Source organism: Selaginella moellendorffii, unplaced genomic scaffold, assembly GCF_000143415.4.
Source record: "Selaginella moellendorffii unplaced genomic scaffold, v1.0 SELMOscaffold_127, whole genome shotgun sequence".
In the NCBI taxonomy this organism is placed as follows: Eukaryota; Viridiplantae; Streptophyta; class Lycopodiopsida; order Selaginellales; family Selaginellaceae; genus Selaginella; species Selaginella moellendorffii.
In genome coordinates, this window is record NW_003314388.1 from 325,952 (window position 1) to 340,852 (window position 14,901).

The 14,901-nt window shown below is 47.0% G+C and overlaps 3 protein-coding genes and 1 non-coding gene across 7 annotated transcripts; 1 reads left to right on the forward strand and 3 right to left on the reverse strand.

Moving 5' to 3' along the window:
* Positions 1-26: 26 nt before the first annotated feature.
* Positions 27-2,275, reverse strand: LOC9650229 (DEAD-box ATP-dependent RNA helicase 17). The gene is made up of 10 exons (XM_002992028.2): positions 2,198-2,275; positions 2,072-2,144; positions 1,913-2,022; positions 1,690-1,833; positions 1,525-1,633; positions 1,213-1,475; positions 1,077-1,153; positions 725-1,023; positions 423-669; positions 27-364 (listed from the first exon to the last, which is right to left on the reverse strand). Exons 1-10 carry the CDS (start codon positions 2,271-2,273, stop codon positions 113-115), a joined length of 1,650 nt encoding a protein of 549 aa, XP_002992074.2. The 5' UTR covers positions 2,274-2,275; the 3' UTR covers positions 27-112.
* A 47-nt stretch (positions 2,276-2,322) lies between these two features.
* TRNAP-AGG lies at positions 2,323-2,394 on the reverse strand. The gene has a single exon. It is a non-coding gene; the product is annotated as a tRNA-Pro (tRNA).
* A 106-nt stretch (positions 2,395-2,500) lies between these two features.
* On the forward strand, positions 2,501-3,880 carry LOC9650267 (CBS domain-containing protein CBSX1, chloroplastic). 4 transcript variants are annotated; one of them, XM_024665769.1, is made up of 8 exons: positions 2,501-2,827; positions 2,898-2,985; positions 3,046-3,110; positions 3,169-3,217; positions 3,269-3,321; positions 3,379-3,494; positions 3,567-3,624; positions 3,678-3,880. In XM_024665769.1, exons 1-8 carry the CDS (start codon positions 2,573-2,575, stop codon positions 3,759-3,761), a joined length of 768 nt encoding a protein of 255 aa, XP_024521537.1. In that variant the 5' UTR covers positions 2,501-2,572; the 3' UTR covers positions 3,762-3,880. The 4 variants fall into 4 exon arrangements, with proteins under 4 accessions (XP_024521537.1, XP_002992036.2, XP_024521535.1 ...); XM_002991990.2 differs by having other exon boundaries at positions 2,901-2,985; XM_024665767.1 differs by having other exon boundaries at positions 3,169-3,321.
* On the reverse strand, positions 3,807-7,262 carry LOC112343012 (glycine-rich domain-containing protein 2-like). Its single transcript, XM_024665782.1, has 12 exons — positions 7,167-7,262; positions 6,679-7,119; positions 6,528-6,627; positions 6,238-6,477; positions 5,755-6,189; positions 5,211-5,698; positions 5,034-5,146; positions 4,813-4,979; positions 4,599-4,751; positions 4,397-4,544; positions 4,068-4,343; positions 3,807-3,841 (listed from the first exon to the last, which is right to left on the reverse strand). The coding sequence occupies exons 2-12, from the start codon at positions 6,969-6,971 to the stop codon at positions 3,807-3,809; spliced, it is 2,448 nt and encodes an 815-aa protein (XP_024521550.1). The 5' UTR covers positions 6,972-7,119; positions 7,167-7,262.
* Positions 7,263-14,901: the final 7,639 nt, after the last annotated feature.

A 14,901-nucleotide genomic window follows, 5' to 3' on the forward strand; every position in this document is an offset into this window, starting at 1 on the left:
AGATCAAGGTAATGTAGAAACTAACATATAATAAAATCAAATATATTGATTGATAGATATTTTTAGTCCACGAAGGCTACTCGCAAAGAATGTAGCTTTAGCTACCGCTTCTCTATTCCATTTTGGCAGCGTGGAGCCTCCTCTTTTTCCCGGCTCTCTTCTTTTCAGCTCTCATTCTCTTGGATGCCTTTTGCGCGGAGCACTTGGACAAGCCCGATGGTGCGTCGCGGAGAGCAAAGCTCTTGGCTACGTGTCCCAGGTGAAGCATTCTCACCTGGAAGATCTTCCTCAAGCCCTCCCTGTGGACGGCATACGCACGCACGGAAGAGCGAAATGCATTTACTGCAAGCTGCTTGAGATCACCCTGAAAGAAAACTCAAAAATGAGAAAACAAAACGGAAAGGGCCAGTTGGAGTTTGTACCTCTGACGTGACAAATGACTCGAGAGCGGTTTGCATGGCTGCAGCTGCTGGATGCATTTCTGCAACTTCGACGCTTGCAAAGCTCCTTTTCTGAGAAATGGTGTAGATAGAATCCAGAACCTTACGAGTGTCGAGGTCCTTCAGAACCACGCCATGCTTGCGCAGTTCTTGAACGTACTCGGCTTCACACGGTTGTAGAAACAAAGTTGCTTCACCTTTCCTACCAAGCCTGGCAGTTCTTCCAACTCTGCGATTACAAGCATTAGTAGCGTAGAAAGGCCTTGAAATGCACGATACCTTACCTGTGCACGTAATCTACAGGTTCACCTGGAGGATCATATTGCACTATGAAACTAAGCCCCTTAAAATCAAGTCCCCGTGCAGCGACGTCCGTGCACAGGAGCAGGGCCCTTTCAGCCTGCGAGAACTTGTGAAACGTGTCCGTTCGTTCCCTCTGTTCGACATTGCCGTGCAGCTTAAATATGTCGCAATCCAAAAATCTCCCCCGCATGGAGCTTCCGTCGTCCATGACCCAGGAGAATCTGCTCATGACAGTATGGTGAAAATCTACTGCATCGCATGTAGAGAAAAAGACAACTATCTGGAAAAACATTTGTATGATCACCAAAACATTTAGAGAGAGAAAAAGCTTACCTTGTAGGAGCCTTTTGTGCTGTTAAGTTTCAGCCTTAGCAGAGCCAACAATGTGACCAGACGTATCTTGCTTGAAACTACGGACACGTGAGCAGATGTTAGAACCCAAGCAAAGACAATAAAATTGGTGTAGAACCTTTTAGAACACACTGTTGCAGCTTATCTGAGATGCTGTATTCAATATTAGCGTTGGTGTCCAGGTCCGGCGCTCCTTCAGGAGGCGTTGACGACAAACCTATGGTAGCAGGATCGCAGAGACTAATCTTGGCAAGCTTGTTCACTCTATCGTTCAGTGTGGCCGATAAAAGAACGTGCTGCCTTTTGCTGCCATTACGCTGGTGCGTACCAAGGAAATCGAGAATGCTTCTGATATCCTTCTCGAATCCCATGTCTAATAACCTGAAGGACAGTATTTTAGAAGGAGAAATAGAATCACGCAACTTCCCACCTATCCGCCTCGTCAAAAACAATCCATTGCAAAAAGTCATACTGAAACGACGCAGTGTTCTTCAAATGATCCAGCAAGCGTCCCGGTGTAGCGATCAGAATGGTGATACCTGACTAGCCAGAATCTGGAATTTAGTTCAAGACCAAACAAGGGACTTCAACACACCTTTCCGCAGTCGCGCTTTCTCTTTCGCTCGGTTTTCTCCACCCATGATGTGGCCTGGAACAAGCCAGTGGAATCGGTGCACAAGCTGCTCTGCTACGCCACATACTTGGATGCAAAGCTCCCTCGTTGGAACGAGGATCACAGCTGTGGACAGTGCAAACATCAACCTTGAAAGTAGCAAACGAGAAAAGAAAAACAAACAAGGAGAAGGAACTCTTCGTACCAAATGTACCCTCCGTCCTAGTGATTTTTGGTTCACGCGCTTGTAAACCATGGACGATTGGAGCCAGATATACCAGCGTCTTTCCCGTTCCTGTCCGAGCATTCACGAGGCTGGTAAAACTGTCAAGACCGCTCTCACAAAACAGAGAATAACACTCACAGGTCTCTCCCGGAAAGAAGTAATGGAATCGCCGATTTCTGGACAACAGTCGGAGATTGGAACCCCATAGCTCCTGAAAATGCGCCGCTGTCGCGTATGTTCTAGATGAATTCTCAATCGCCTTACCGTGCAAATGCGCCGCGAGGCGTGGCTCCAGGCCGAGATCGCCGAATTCGCCACTCCCGAACACGGCGTCTTTCATGAGGCTAGAACCATAAACCCTAAGATCAAAAACCCAAAGAAAAAGAAAAGGGGCATTCCGAGAATTGAACTCGGGACCTCTCGCACCCTAAGCGAGAATCATACCAGTAGACCAAATGCCCATGATTTACATGTTAAGCTAAACAATTTTTAATTTATAGACTAATAAACACCCTTTAACCCGTTATTCGAGCATATGCTCTAGATCAAAGATTGCATCATAGGGCTTCCTCTTTTGGCACGCCATACGCGTTTGAGTGCTGACTGATATTTGTCCACGCCAGAGCTCTCGCCCTTGCAATGGAGGCGATGGCGGTGGCGTCGGCGGCGGCCACGACCAGCGGGGCGCAGCAGCAGCTGGATCGATTGCACAGAGCGGCGGCGGCGTCGCGAGCGTCCTCCTGCGATTGCAAATCCTTGGCGCCTCCTCCCCCACAGCATTTGGTTTGGGGCTACACGAATCGCAGCCTCTTGCGGCGGAGTCCTGCGGAGCGATGCGCGGCGGGAGCGACTCCCACAATGCCGCACAGCTTGCCGTCGGAGAATTCGGCCACGGTATGGTGGAAATTTCTCTCTCCTTCCCCATTTCTTTCTCGCGATTGAGAGGTTCGTGGTTTGCGTGTAGAAGAAGCACGATTATTACACGGTTTGCGATTTCATGACGCCAAGGAAGGATCTCTTTTGTGTTCGGGTCTCAACAACGGTGGATGATGGTCGGTGTTTTCTTTTCTTCTTCTCTTCCAGACTGACTTTGTGGCTTTCGAAAATGATAGCTTTGAAATTGCTCGTGGACAATCGCATTACTGGGCTTCCCGTTATAGACGAGGACGGAAAGCTGGTCAGTCTCTCCATCTCTTTTTTGCAACTCGTAGATCTGAAAGCCAAATCTCTCACAGGTTGGAGTTGTATCAGACTACGATTTACTAGCTCTCGATTCTATCTCGGGTAAGCCAGAGCTCCAAAGTTTTTTTTTTTATGAATTTCTCAAAATCTCAGGGAAGAGGCCATCGACCAACAGTTTGTTCCCCGAGGCAGGAAGTACATGGAAGGTGAGCAAAACTTTCTAGAGTTTCCATTCGCAATGAGCTTTTTTTTCTTTCTTTCAGGCCTTTAAAGAGATCCAACACCTTCTCACCAAAACGCAAGGCAAGACTGTGGGAGATTTGATGACTCCCTCGCCGCTGGTGGTTCGAGTGGACATGAACATTGAAGACGCAGCCAGGTAGCTTCAAACGTTTCTCCTATACTTGATAGAAATTTCGCTAAAACTTCTCGGTTTTCCTTTGGATCCAAGGATATTACTTGACACCAAGTACCGGAGGCTTCCTGTTGTGGACGAGTGTGGAAAACTGGTAACGAAGAATTAGATTTGCTTGATTGTGAGAATTCTTACATAAACCTCCAGGTCGGTTTGATCACGAGAGGCAACGTTGTTCGAGCAGCGTTGCAAGTCAAGCGTGCTGCCGAGGAAAATACTTCCAGCTCGTGACAAAGAAAAATATTTATTCTCGGAATCGTCCCAGAAGACTCACATTCATTTGTTCTCTCTGCGGCCAATTCTTTGTATTTCTATTTGGTTAACAAAGGATCACATCTTAAACGAGAAAATGTCGTTTTATGAGTTCCTAGAATTTGGATTTAAAAGTCGTTTTTATCTCTTTGTACAATGTGATTCAACTCCCACCACCACCGCCACCGCCACCGCAACCACCACCACCACCGCCTCCGCCTCCGCCACACCCACCACCACCGCCTCCGCCACATCCACCACCGCCTCCGCCACCTCCTCCACAACCTCCTCCTCCACCTCCTGCTCCACCACATCCCCCACCTCCACTGATGCCACACCCGCCTCCGCCACCACCTCCGCCACAATACGAACCACCTCCATCATACCAGCACTGGCCTTCACCACCAAAACCATCACCACCAGTGTGACCGCCAAAGTCGCCACCAGTGTCACCGCCAAAGTCACCATCGTGGCCCCCGCCAAAGTCACCACCGTGGCCCCCGCCCTCTCGCCTACCACCTTCAATCTCCTTGCGGCGACGGCGATCAATCATCACAGCACCTGGTCAGGCAGCAATGTTCTTAGTATTTGGGTGCAAAATACTCGTTTCTCACCCCAATGATCTTGTTCTTCTTCTGAGACGATCACTCGTTTACTCGTCGTCATCCACGAAGGAATGGATTTGCCGAGCATATCGGACACGGACATGCTTATGGTTGCCGACAAAAGAAGCACAAGCAGCACATCCTCGTTGGGATCAATCTGGAAGTAAGCTTTCACTTACGGTTTCTTAGAATGAGATAGATCGAACTTTACCTGCATGCCTCCAGACCGCCAGTTGAAAAGAGCTGTCGCCTTGCCTTGAGGAGCGTCTCTTGTGAATCTCACCATTGTCACAAACCACGCTTCCTGTCGGTCTGACGCACCAGGAACAGCAAATTCCAGGTGACGACCCGAGAAGAGCATGACCTACAATCAAGTTTTCCAGAGAATCAGCCATCTGTACCACTGTATAATCTCACTAACTCACCGGACAGTCGTGGGATTTCATTTCAACGTGGAGCTGTGGTCTCATGTTCCAGCGCTTATCCTTCACATTTCTGTCCACAGTTAAAATAGCCTTCCCGTTCTGCAGAGACCATCTCCTAGACTCCCAAGATGGTTTCTCCAGTTGCCACGCAGATCCCAGAATTTCACCTGAGAAAGAAAAAACATTCTGTCGATCTAAAAGATTTTTTGCTTTTGCCATACCGTTTACAGAGCCAGTGTTATAAGAACCTTTGTATGTCCACCCTCCTTTGTGAACGTGCACAACTTTATCAGTGTCTGGAATGCTTCTTAGCCAAAACCCTCCACGCTTGTATCTACAAGAAAAGCTACCGCATCAGCTCTGGAAAAAAGTGGAAGGCGTGACCACAGCGTACAAACCTGCAACGCACGACGAAGGATTCGACTCTGGCGTGGTCGAAAACGTTCCTTGTTACCCACATGCCTTCGCGGTTACTGTCGTGAGTGGCACAGTCGTCTCCCGTGTCTCTCACTCTCACGCTTCTAAAGAGATAAGGCGCAGTGACTGGAGGAGTAACGGAGATGTAAACCAGCACCGACACTTGTCGGTCCTCCTGCAATGGAAACCAGCCGCCGAGTGATTGTGTTTCCGAACGGATGACATTTATCCATGGAATCACGAGCCGGCCCACAGTTCTGGATGTCAAAAACCGCTTCCGTCGAACTGCTAGCACCAGTCCTTCGGTGGAGAGTTCAGCCGTCATGACTGACACTACGTTCTGCTGAGAGCCAGCCTGCAGTCGTTGGCTTTCGAGCTTCAGAAACTTTTGATGGTTTAACGAGCTGACCACATAGGAGATGGTCTTGTCGTCTGGCAAACCTCTAGTGCCTCGCACGGAGAGATGAACCTACAGAAATCGATCGGATCAGGCGAGATTGACAACAAATCTGCAAACTCAAATACCTGAATGGTCTTTCGCTCAGCCAAGTGATCATCGTTTTTACTAGCAAGCCTAGCGAGCTTGGTTGGATCATAAGCAGGTGTTCCAGGAATGGATACTGGTGGCTCCCCTCTATACATGCAGCCTGCTTTCTCGTATGGAAGGCCATACGTGTCTTCCCACATAGATCGAGTTTTTGTGAATCCATTGTCCAGTTTCCCTCCGGAACCTCGGTTGCTATCTGTGTCGTCATGCTCGAAGATCCTTCCCAGTACCTGTGTGAGATCGTTGTGGTAGCTCACAGTGTGAAGCTGATGAGTGTGCCATATCAAATCGATGTCGTAAGTGGGAACGAAAAACGTTGATGTCCCAGACGTGCGTATGAGATGGAGAAATGCCTTGTAACGTGCAGCTGCAGCTAGCAAGAAGCTCTCATCCAGGTAATGCGGCTCAGAAACCTGCATACTTAAAGTTGAGTTTGCTTTCCAGAAAAGATCACCACTTGCCTGATAGTAGAAACTTTTCTGCCTGAGAGCCGCTTCTGCCAAGTCATAAGAGATATTGGTTGCTCTTTCGGTATATCTTCTTGTCACGTCTCCACCGTAAATGTCTAGAGTGTATGGTTCGTCCGGGAAATTCGAAGCCCAGGTATTGGCGCTTTGTTGGAGATCGCTTTCGTGTCTCGCCAAAGATGGTCCGGCCACAATCTTACCGAACAATCTCTTACAGTCCTCAGCATATTGAACCTAGTCAGAGAGGTCACTTCAGCAAACAGAAAATGAATGGGTACACTTACAGGATTCAAGCGATGGCAATGCCATATCCAATTGCAGTCGAGCGGTGGGACAAAAGTTCCAGAAGAATTTGCTAGCAGCGGAAGGCAGCAGTACTGGTATCTAGAATCCAAGAAGAAATAAGAAAACTGGATCTAGTAATTAATATCTCACCTCTCGATTGCCCTTTCTAAAACAGGGCTCTCAAATAGTCTGAAGTTGGCATGTACCAGCGAAAGAAACTCCAACTGTGATTTTGCAGCTGCTACCACATCCAGAGACACCGCAATTTCTTGAGCTTTGCGCCATTCATTCAGTTGATTCTCGGAAAGGGAAGCCATTCTTGTTGTCTGTGAGTCGAGCACATCCTTAAATTCTTGGGAAGGAGCTGCCTGTTTTGACTCTTTCGTGTTCAAAAATTCGATGTGTCTTGAAGCTTTTGGGTACTTCAGACTAGATCTCGGCATTCACGCGAGCCGCGTGGAAAGCTTCAAGATCCAGTTGACTAGCGAGGCAGGATCGTCGAACTTGCTTTTGTCGTCAAGCCGTTTTTACCAAGACTTGAGAGAAAAAAACATTATCGTCCGTCCCACAAGGACGTGCATCCACGTTGCCCTGCTAAAAACATTCAAAATCGGCTGATAGTTCAGATGCAACTGTACTCTCAAGGGAAATCCACGTCCTTTTGAGCCAAGAGAAGCTCAAAGCGAGGAACAAGAAGTACTCTTCCATGTCCACTTACACTCGCTACTTCGTGCCTAGGCAGTAAAAACACACAGAATTAGAGATTGTTTCACTGCCAGCAATTTTCGTCACCATGGAGGATGAATGCAGAGAACACATCCGACCTGTAGATCGGGAGAAAGGCTGTCGAAAAGAGCAGTGACGACTTGCAAGGACTCCAGAACCTCGCACTTTGTAGACGTGAGATGTGCCTCAGATGATGGTTTTTCGAGCACTCGTAAAGTGAGAGAACCATCTAAAACAAGGATCGCGTTAAAGAAAAAAACGATCACACCAACATACCAGCTGGTTTCAAGTTTGAGCTCAAGTGATTGTGGCACCCTCCCAGATGTGCCAAGAGCGCTTCAAACACATGGAAGAAAGAGTCACTGACTTACGCTTTGACGAGGCTTCTGCCGGAAGATCGCCCTCGTCGCTGCTAAACTCTTGAAGCTCTTGCACAGGAAGCTTGCTCAATGATACATCCTAGAAGAAATATCCAATGAGAGGAGACGAAAGAGAAGAGCCAGGCCATTACCTCAGACGTGGTGCTAGAATCAACCCTGGCAGAGAATGATGCGCAAGCAAACACGGCTAGAAGTTGAGCTACCTCGTGCTTGCGTTGCAATCAAGATCGTCGTCGTCAGCATCCGAGATTCCATCCTCCAGCTCCAGTGGCCGCCGCCTCGTCGTCGTCCTCGGGCGCTTCATAGCTTCCGCCCGCTAGGTTTAAACGAGAAAAAATGCCGTTATAGATACAATAAACACGGGGTGGGGGTTGGGGGCTTAATGTCGTGCAATGGCCTCGTTGCAATGCCGTCGGTGACACAAGCGCGCTGTCTACACATTCCGTGGTAAGTGCCTCCTCGCGGCAGCAGCCTTTGGTTCCCTGGGGCAGTGATGAGAGCAATAGACGGAATCTGGCGGAGCTATGGAAGAAGGCGGAAGAGTCCCACCGAATGGAAATCCACGAGAATTGTCCATTGCACCTTGCTGCTCAACAAGGCAGTACTGAATTAGTTCAATAGCTGCCAATGATGAGGCCACTCCAACGCAAGCCATGGCATGTTATTCTAAACCAGTACTGTGTGATATAGTGTGTTATTTGTGGATGTGGTAAAAAAGTCTAAACTACCTCTGCCATGTGGTGATATTTCATTGGCCTTTCATAATTTTATGCATTTTATGATGGAGAATATACATATTGTCACATTTATAAATATATGTATGTATATACATATATTACCCTAGCTAAGTAATACACTAATTATAATACTATAATATATAGATTATCTATTTGGGACTAAATTTAGTCCATCCATTCTTATATATAAGTAGGGGTTTAAACCCCAATTAATATATCTATTTTTATATTCTAAGCATTCACATTAGTGGAGGTGAAAGGCATTGCAATTTGTCCCTAAAGGGTAAAGCTTTTTGACAGTAGTGTGTAAGCTCCTGAGTTTGGACTTCCTGGGAGGTCACCCAGCCCAGTACTATTCAAACCCAAGGACGCTTAACTCCAACTATCCCAAGACCCTTAACCGATTGGAAAAGGGGGTGCACTCTTGTTCATGGGCCCTTTCCCTCTATATTTGAACCCCATGGATCGTCTTTCGAATCGTTCCCTTTGGTTGCTTACAATCCACCACGCTTCCTTGCAAGTTCACGCCCTCGTGAACGGAAGCTGAGAGCCGCAACTCTCCCGAGAGCCTCGCTCTCTTGACACCCTACCCCTCGGGTCGAGCCCAGTGGGAGCAAACTGGACCAGCCAGATGTCAATCAACATGTGGTGTGATTCCCCTAGCCAACCAACAGAGTCAGACCCGAGACCGCTCCGATACCAAATGTAAGCTCCTGAGTTTGGACTTCCTGGGAGGTCACCCAGCCCAGTACTATTCAAACCCAAGGACGCTTAACTCCAACTATCCCAAGACCCTTAACCGATTGGAAAAGGGGGTGCACTCTTGTTCATGGGCCCTTTCCCTCTATATTTGAACCCCATGGATCGTCTCTCGAATCGTTCCCTTTGGTTGCTTACATAGTGTTCAGGATTGTGCTTTTTTATTTTTATTTTTTCATTCTCGTCTAGATTTGTGAGTGCTTGGAATATGGAAAGGGAATACAAAAATGTGCATATTAATTAGCCCAAAAACCCTAATTTATATATAGGAGTGAGTGGTCCAGATTGAAACCAATCCGACGGCTATCAAAATCCCACTACGCTAATATTAGTATACAGCATCGTAACCGTACACTTGGCCCTCACATCATCCCCTCCTCTTGGGATAATGGAAAACCATCAGGGTTCTCTTGAAGATGGGCCGGGATCCGGAGGAACAATAGGAGGAGGCATCAGTGGATCTGTAGGTGGTATTAACTCCTCCTGATCCCTTTGTACGAAGCGTTTTAGCCGTTGCACATGCACAATCTCTGGAGGATCGGCCTGTTGAACGTCATGCTGAACTCATAAACTTGTGGTCCAATTTGTCGCAACACTTGTTATGGTCTTTTCCATTGCTCAAGAAGCCCCTTAGATAAACCACGTACCGTAAAATGGGGAAAACAGACTAACACCAAATCATCCACTTTGTACTCCGCAGGTGGACGATGATGGGAGTTGTAGCGCTGTTGTTGTCCCACTTGTACGCAGCCTAAGTGTTCGGCAAACTCTACTCGGACAAGTGGAAGAATGCTCGTCAAATACTGATCCCATGATCTAGCATCGGCAGCACGTGGCAATCGTGAAGGTAAACCCAGCTCCGTTAGTAATATTGGATCATGACCATATAGGAGTTTATATGGTGAAGCACCAACAGAACTCTGCACCCCTGTAACATATGCATACCGAAGAGACGGCAAATAACCATCCCAATCCAAATGCTGAAAGTTCACATACTTTGCAATCATCCCTTTGAATGTCCGAACAAGCCATTCCACCAGACTGTCTGATTGTGGATGATAAGCACTCGTGAAAGTGTGGCATATCCCCAACCGAGACGTCAAGACATGAAATGCCTCAGCCATAAATGCGGGACTATTATCCGAAAGAATCCGCTCTGGACAAGAATGCTAGAACACCACTCGATTGAGAAGGAAGTATCTAACAGCAGTTGCAGAGGCGCTAGCAAGAGCACCAACTTCCACCCAACGAGTCAAGTAGTCAGAAGCAATAATAACATACTCATTGCCAGCAGTCGACCATGGAAAAGGTCCCATAAGATCAAACGCCACTAACTCAAACGGATGGGAAACTACAATTGACTCCAACCGTCCTTCCGCAGCACGAGGGGGAGTATTACGAGCTTGGCACCAAATGCAGCTACGCACATACCGGATAATATCACGTCACATCTCCGGCCAATAGAAAGACCTGCGCAGCTTCTCGGTGACACAACAGTGTCCCATATGCCCACCTAGAATAGGAGAATCATGGTAGGCATGGAGAAACCGTGGAATAAACACCAAAGGCACCACCAGCCGTAAATGATCATCAGGATCTGTCCCCACAAAATAAAGAAGGCCATCGTCAAGGCGATATTGAGAATGTAAATGCCGGAGAGGCAAGTCATCAGCAAGTGATGCAGGATTCTCAAACCCATCTCGAAGCCTCCAAATCCACAGCTCAATCTTTTGAGCCTCGCGAACCTCATCAAGAGAAGGTAGATCTTGCTCTACACCTTGTGGACACTGAACGTCAAGGACAGCAACCGCCGACGGCACAGAATCCTCATCTAGAAAATCCACAGATGGTGGAACAACAGGTTCGTCAGAAACATGAGAAGTGAGTGGAGAAGGAAGAGGAGCTCGAGAAAGGGCATCAGCATCAGCCATAGAACTCCCTGGGCGATGAACAACATCGAAATCATATATCTGAAGCTTCAAAGCCCATCGAGCCATATGACCAACCAGGTTCTTCCGCTTCAATAATGAAGTAACAGCAGCATAGTCACCTTCAAGTAACGTCCGAGAACCATGTAGATAGGCATGAAGTTTCTCGAAACCCCAGATTGCTGCTAAACACTCCTTCTCCATCGTGGAGTAGTTCATCTCCGCTGGTTATAATGTACGGCTTATGTATGCAATGGGATGGTGCTGACCCAGCACACTCGAGCTCTCTTGTATCAACACACCTCCAAGACCAATGTCAAAAGCATCCACGCGCAAAATAAAAGGTCAAGTGTAGTCAGGATATGCCAAAACCGGAGGAGTCGTCAATAGTTCTTTGAGATTCACAAACGCTCGCTCACAATCTGGAGACCAGATGAAAGATGACGTTGATGACTTCAGCAACGCTCGCAATGGTGTAGTGCGATCGGAAAGATGATCCACAAAACGACCGAGATACTGCACCTTACCCAAAAAGCACTGCACATCATTCACACACTTCGGAGTAGGGAACTTTAGAACAGCCACAAGTTTGTCAGGATCAACTTGCAAACCCTCACGAGAAATACGATACCCAAGATAAGTTGTGTCCTTGGACCCAAACACGCACTTTGACCGCTTCAGCTTTAAACCAACGTCGCGTAGCCGATCCAACATTTTACAAACATCACGAACGTGCTCCTCCCACGTCCCCTCTGAGTGGATCAAGACATCATCAATGAAGTCAGCAGTCACCTCCGGCATATCGCAAAGAACCTCATCCATCATCCGCTAGAAAGTTGCTAGAGCATTGTTCAAACCAAACGGCATCACCAAGAACTCGTACAAACCAAATGGTGTACGAAAAGCAGTCTTAGGAATATCTTCTTCGGCCATTGGTACTTGCCAATACCCAGAAGCAAGATCTAGCTTGGTGAACCAACGACTTCGCCCCAGACGATCCAAGAGATCAGCAGTGTGAGGAAGAGGATACACATCTAGGATCGTCACTTCGTTTAACGGATGATAGTCGATGCAGAAACGAATACTCCCATCAGGCTTCGTCACAAGATGAGGTTCACATGCCCAAGGACTCCGCGACTTCCGAATAACACCCTTCTCCAGCATTTCCTTGACGTTTGCTCATAAAATCTTGATCTCCTTAGGTGACCAACAACAAACAGGAACCTTGATTGGACGAGCATCCCCGGTTGGAATCGGATGACATGTGGCAATCTTAGCCCCAGACGATAAGTCAAATTTAAAGAGATCAGAATACTCCTTCATGAGCCGGTCAACTGCTGCAACACAAAGATCGTCGGAGGGATCGGAAAAGGGAAAAGTAGAACAAGATGGAAACACAAAAGGAAAGAGTGGGGAACAAAAGTAATGGAAGCAGAGGTAGAAGTAGAGGGACAAAGAGGTATGGAAGTGAGAGGAATGGAAAGTAGCCTCAAAGTCACATTTGGCATGATTGCGCTGCAACCAATCCATACCAAGAATGAGGTCAAAAGCTTGACTCGGCACCACCCGCAACGGCTGCAACTCAAGCTCGAGATCGCCCACACGCACAACCAGGTCCACCTCATCCCGTGCACATGCATGTGTACGGCCGTTGCCATAAAGAATGAAAACTAGTTCCGCCGCATGACGCAAGTGTAAACGACAACGTGTGGCAACAGGTCGAGCAATAGAAGATAAACTCGAACCTGTATCAACCAATATGGAGAGAATAATAGGAGACCTCTTGTTATAAAAACGAGCTTGGAAAGTAAACACTGGATGAACCGGTGCCGAGTGAACCCCTTGATGATACTCCCAAAAGAAAGATGGAGGGGTCACTAACTTATTCGTGCAAGGTCCCTCCGTTACTCGCGCGACTCCTCGTTTCCCGGATGCATCTTGGTGTCCAGACCTTCCACTGCAGCAGCACCCATGGGACGTTGCTGACGCCAAGGTCTCCACCTAGGAAATGGAGGTTGCCAATCCGGAAAACGATGGCAATGCCGATAAGTATGACCAACTTCATCATACGCCCAGCAGCGAACATCACGGCCACGTCCTCGTGCTTGTCCTTGGACTCAAGCAGCAGCAGCATCAACCTCCATTGGAACAGGACCATCACCCATAGGAAGTGGAGCGGAAGGACGTGCAGCGAGAAGTGGAAGAGGCGACGTCTCATAATGTTGTGCCAAGCGAAGAGCATCATCAAGGGTGGCAGGAGCAAGTGCATGCACAAGTCCGACAAGATCTTGACGAAGTGTTGGCCACAACATTCCTAGCTTGATCCGCTCCGACATATTTGGCTCCGCACGAAGCAAAAGACTTCGGAAATGAACGCCAAATTGCATCATCGACTCAGATGGCCCTTGGCAAAGACGATGCAATTGTTGGAAAGCATCATCACAATCATCGGCATGTCCAAAGGCGCATTTGAAGACGTCTGGGAGAACACTCCAATCCCCACGAGTGGCTGCGCTCAAACCATTGTACCATTGCAACGCCGTCTCTTGGAGACACATGGGAAACTCATGCAACCATCGAGCATTATCCCAAGAATGATATGTGGCAATCACCGTGAAGTGATCAAACCAATGGTACACATCATCCCCAGAATTCCCACGAAAGAACTCCGGCCGAACGTGAGGATTGGCACCAAGAGCAGGAGGAGTTGGACCATGTGCCGTGAATGCCGCCATAAATTGAGTTTGGTTGTTCAATTGCAAGCGCATAGCATCAAGCAATTGGACCAACTGCTGCTCGAGAGTCAAAGGAGGAGATTGCTGATCTGCCATGGAGACGAATGAAAAAGAAAGAGCAAAAGAAGAAAAATGACAAAAAGCTAGAAGGAAATGGTAGATCTAGACAATGCAAAAAGCTAGATCTAAACCAAAATCTTGAAAGGAAAGAACAAAAAGAAAAAGCTAGATCTAGACAATGCAAAAGCCAGATCTAAACCAAAATCCCAAATCCAAGCACTCCTCAAGGACAATCAAAGGTGCCCCTCAACTCCACCAATGTGAGTGCTTGGAATATGGAAAGGGAATACAAAAATGTGCATATTAATTAGCCCAAAAACCCTAACTTATATACAGGAGTGAGTGGTCCAGATTGAAACCAATCCGACGGCTACCAAAATCCCACTACGCTAATATTAGTATACGGCATCGTAACCGTACACTTGGCCCTCACAAATCTAAATTTGTATTAGCTTTTTGCAAGATTTAAAATTCTAGCTATTATTGTGTTTAGATTTGCTCCTTTTTTTTTATCTTCATTACATTCTCTTCCTCTACTATGCCACGTCATCATCGATCAAGGAGTATGTCACTTGAGGCTACTAATGTTGCTCTGTTGGATCGAATTTTTGGTGTTATTGTATGTGATCATATTGGTGTTGCACCCATTCTTGGTGTATTACTGTTTCCAACTTTCATGGGATATGATTATCCTATTTTCAGTGTTCTGTTATCTCCTGTTGATATGAAATGTGATTGTGATATTAATTGGTGAGTTATGGATAATGTAGTCTAGTTCTTGGAAAATGTTCGAGAATCAAGTTTATGGGAAGACAATGTGTACAAGCTCGAGTGGCCATCTGATCCTTTTTCTTTCCTTTCTGCTTTTTCCCAACTTTTTCTTATTTCTTGGCTTAAGCCACCTTCTTATGTTTTTAGTATTTTTTCCTCATCTACAATGTTTTTTTCTTCTGGCACATTGATCATTTGTGACTCTCATGATTCTCATTCTCAATCTAGTGTTGAGTTGAGTGTTTTCTGTCCTCCTCATATTAATTTAGATGTTGAG

Coding starts and splice junctions, on each gene's coding strand:
- LOC9650229 (XM_002992028.2), bottom strand. CDS start 2,273: ATGAAAGACGCCGTGTTCGGGAGTGGCGAATTCGGCGATCTCGGCCTG. Junction 2,145..2,197: donor CCTCGCGGCGCATTTGCACG/GTAAGGCGATTG, acceptor GCGCATTTTCAG/GAGCTATGGGGTTCCAATCT. Junction 1,476..1,524: donor GTTTTTGACGAGGCGGATAG/GTGGGAAGTTGC, acceptor ACTGTCCTTCAG/GTTATTAGACATGGGATTCG.
- LOC9650267 (XM_024665767.1), top strand. CDS start 2,573: ATGGAGGCGATGGCGGTGGCGTCGGCGGCGGCCACGACCAGCGGGGCG. Junction 2,986..3,045: donor CTCAACAACGGTGGATGATG/GTCGGTGTTTTC, acceptor CGAAAATGATAG/CTTTGAAATTGCTCGTGGAC. Junction 3,625..3,677: donor TGGACGAGTGTGGAAAACTG/GTAACGAAGAAT, acceptor ATAAACCTCCAG/GTCGGTTTGATCACGAGAGG.
- LOC112343012 (XM_024665782.1), bottom strand. CDS start 6,971: ATGCCGAGATCTAGTCTGAAGTACCCAAAAGCTTCAAGACACATCGAA. Junction 6,628..6,678: donor TTAGAAAGGGCAATCGAGAG/GTGAGATATTAA, acceptor CTTGGATTCTAG/ATACCAGTACTGCTGCCTTC. Junction 5,699..5,754: donor CTGAGCGAAAGACCATTCAG/GTATTTGAGTTT, acceptor CGATTTCTGTAG/GTTCATCTCTCCGTGCGAGG.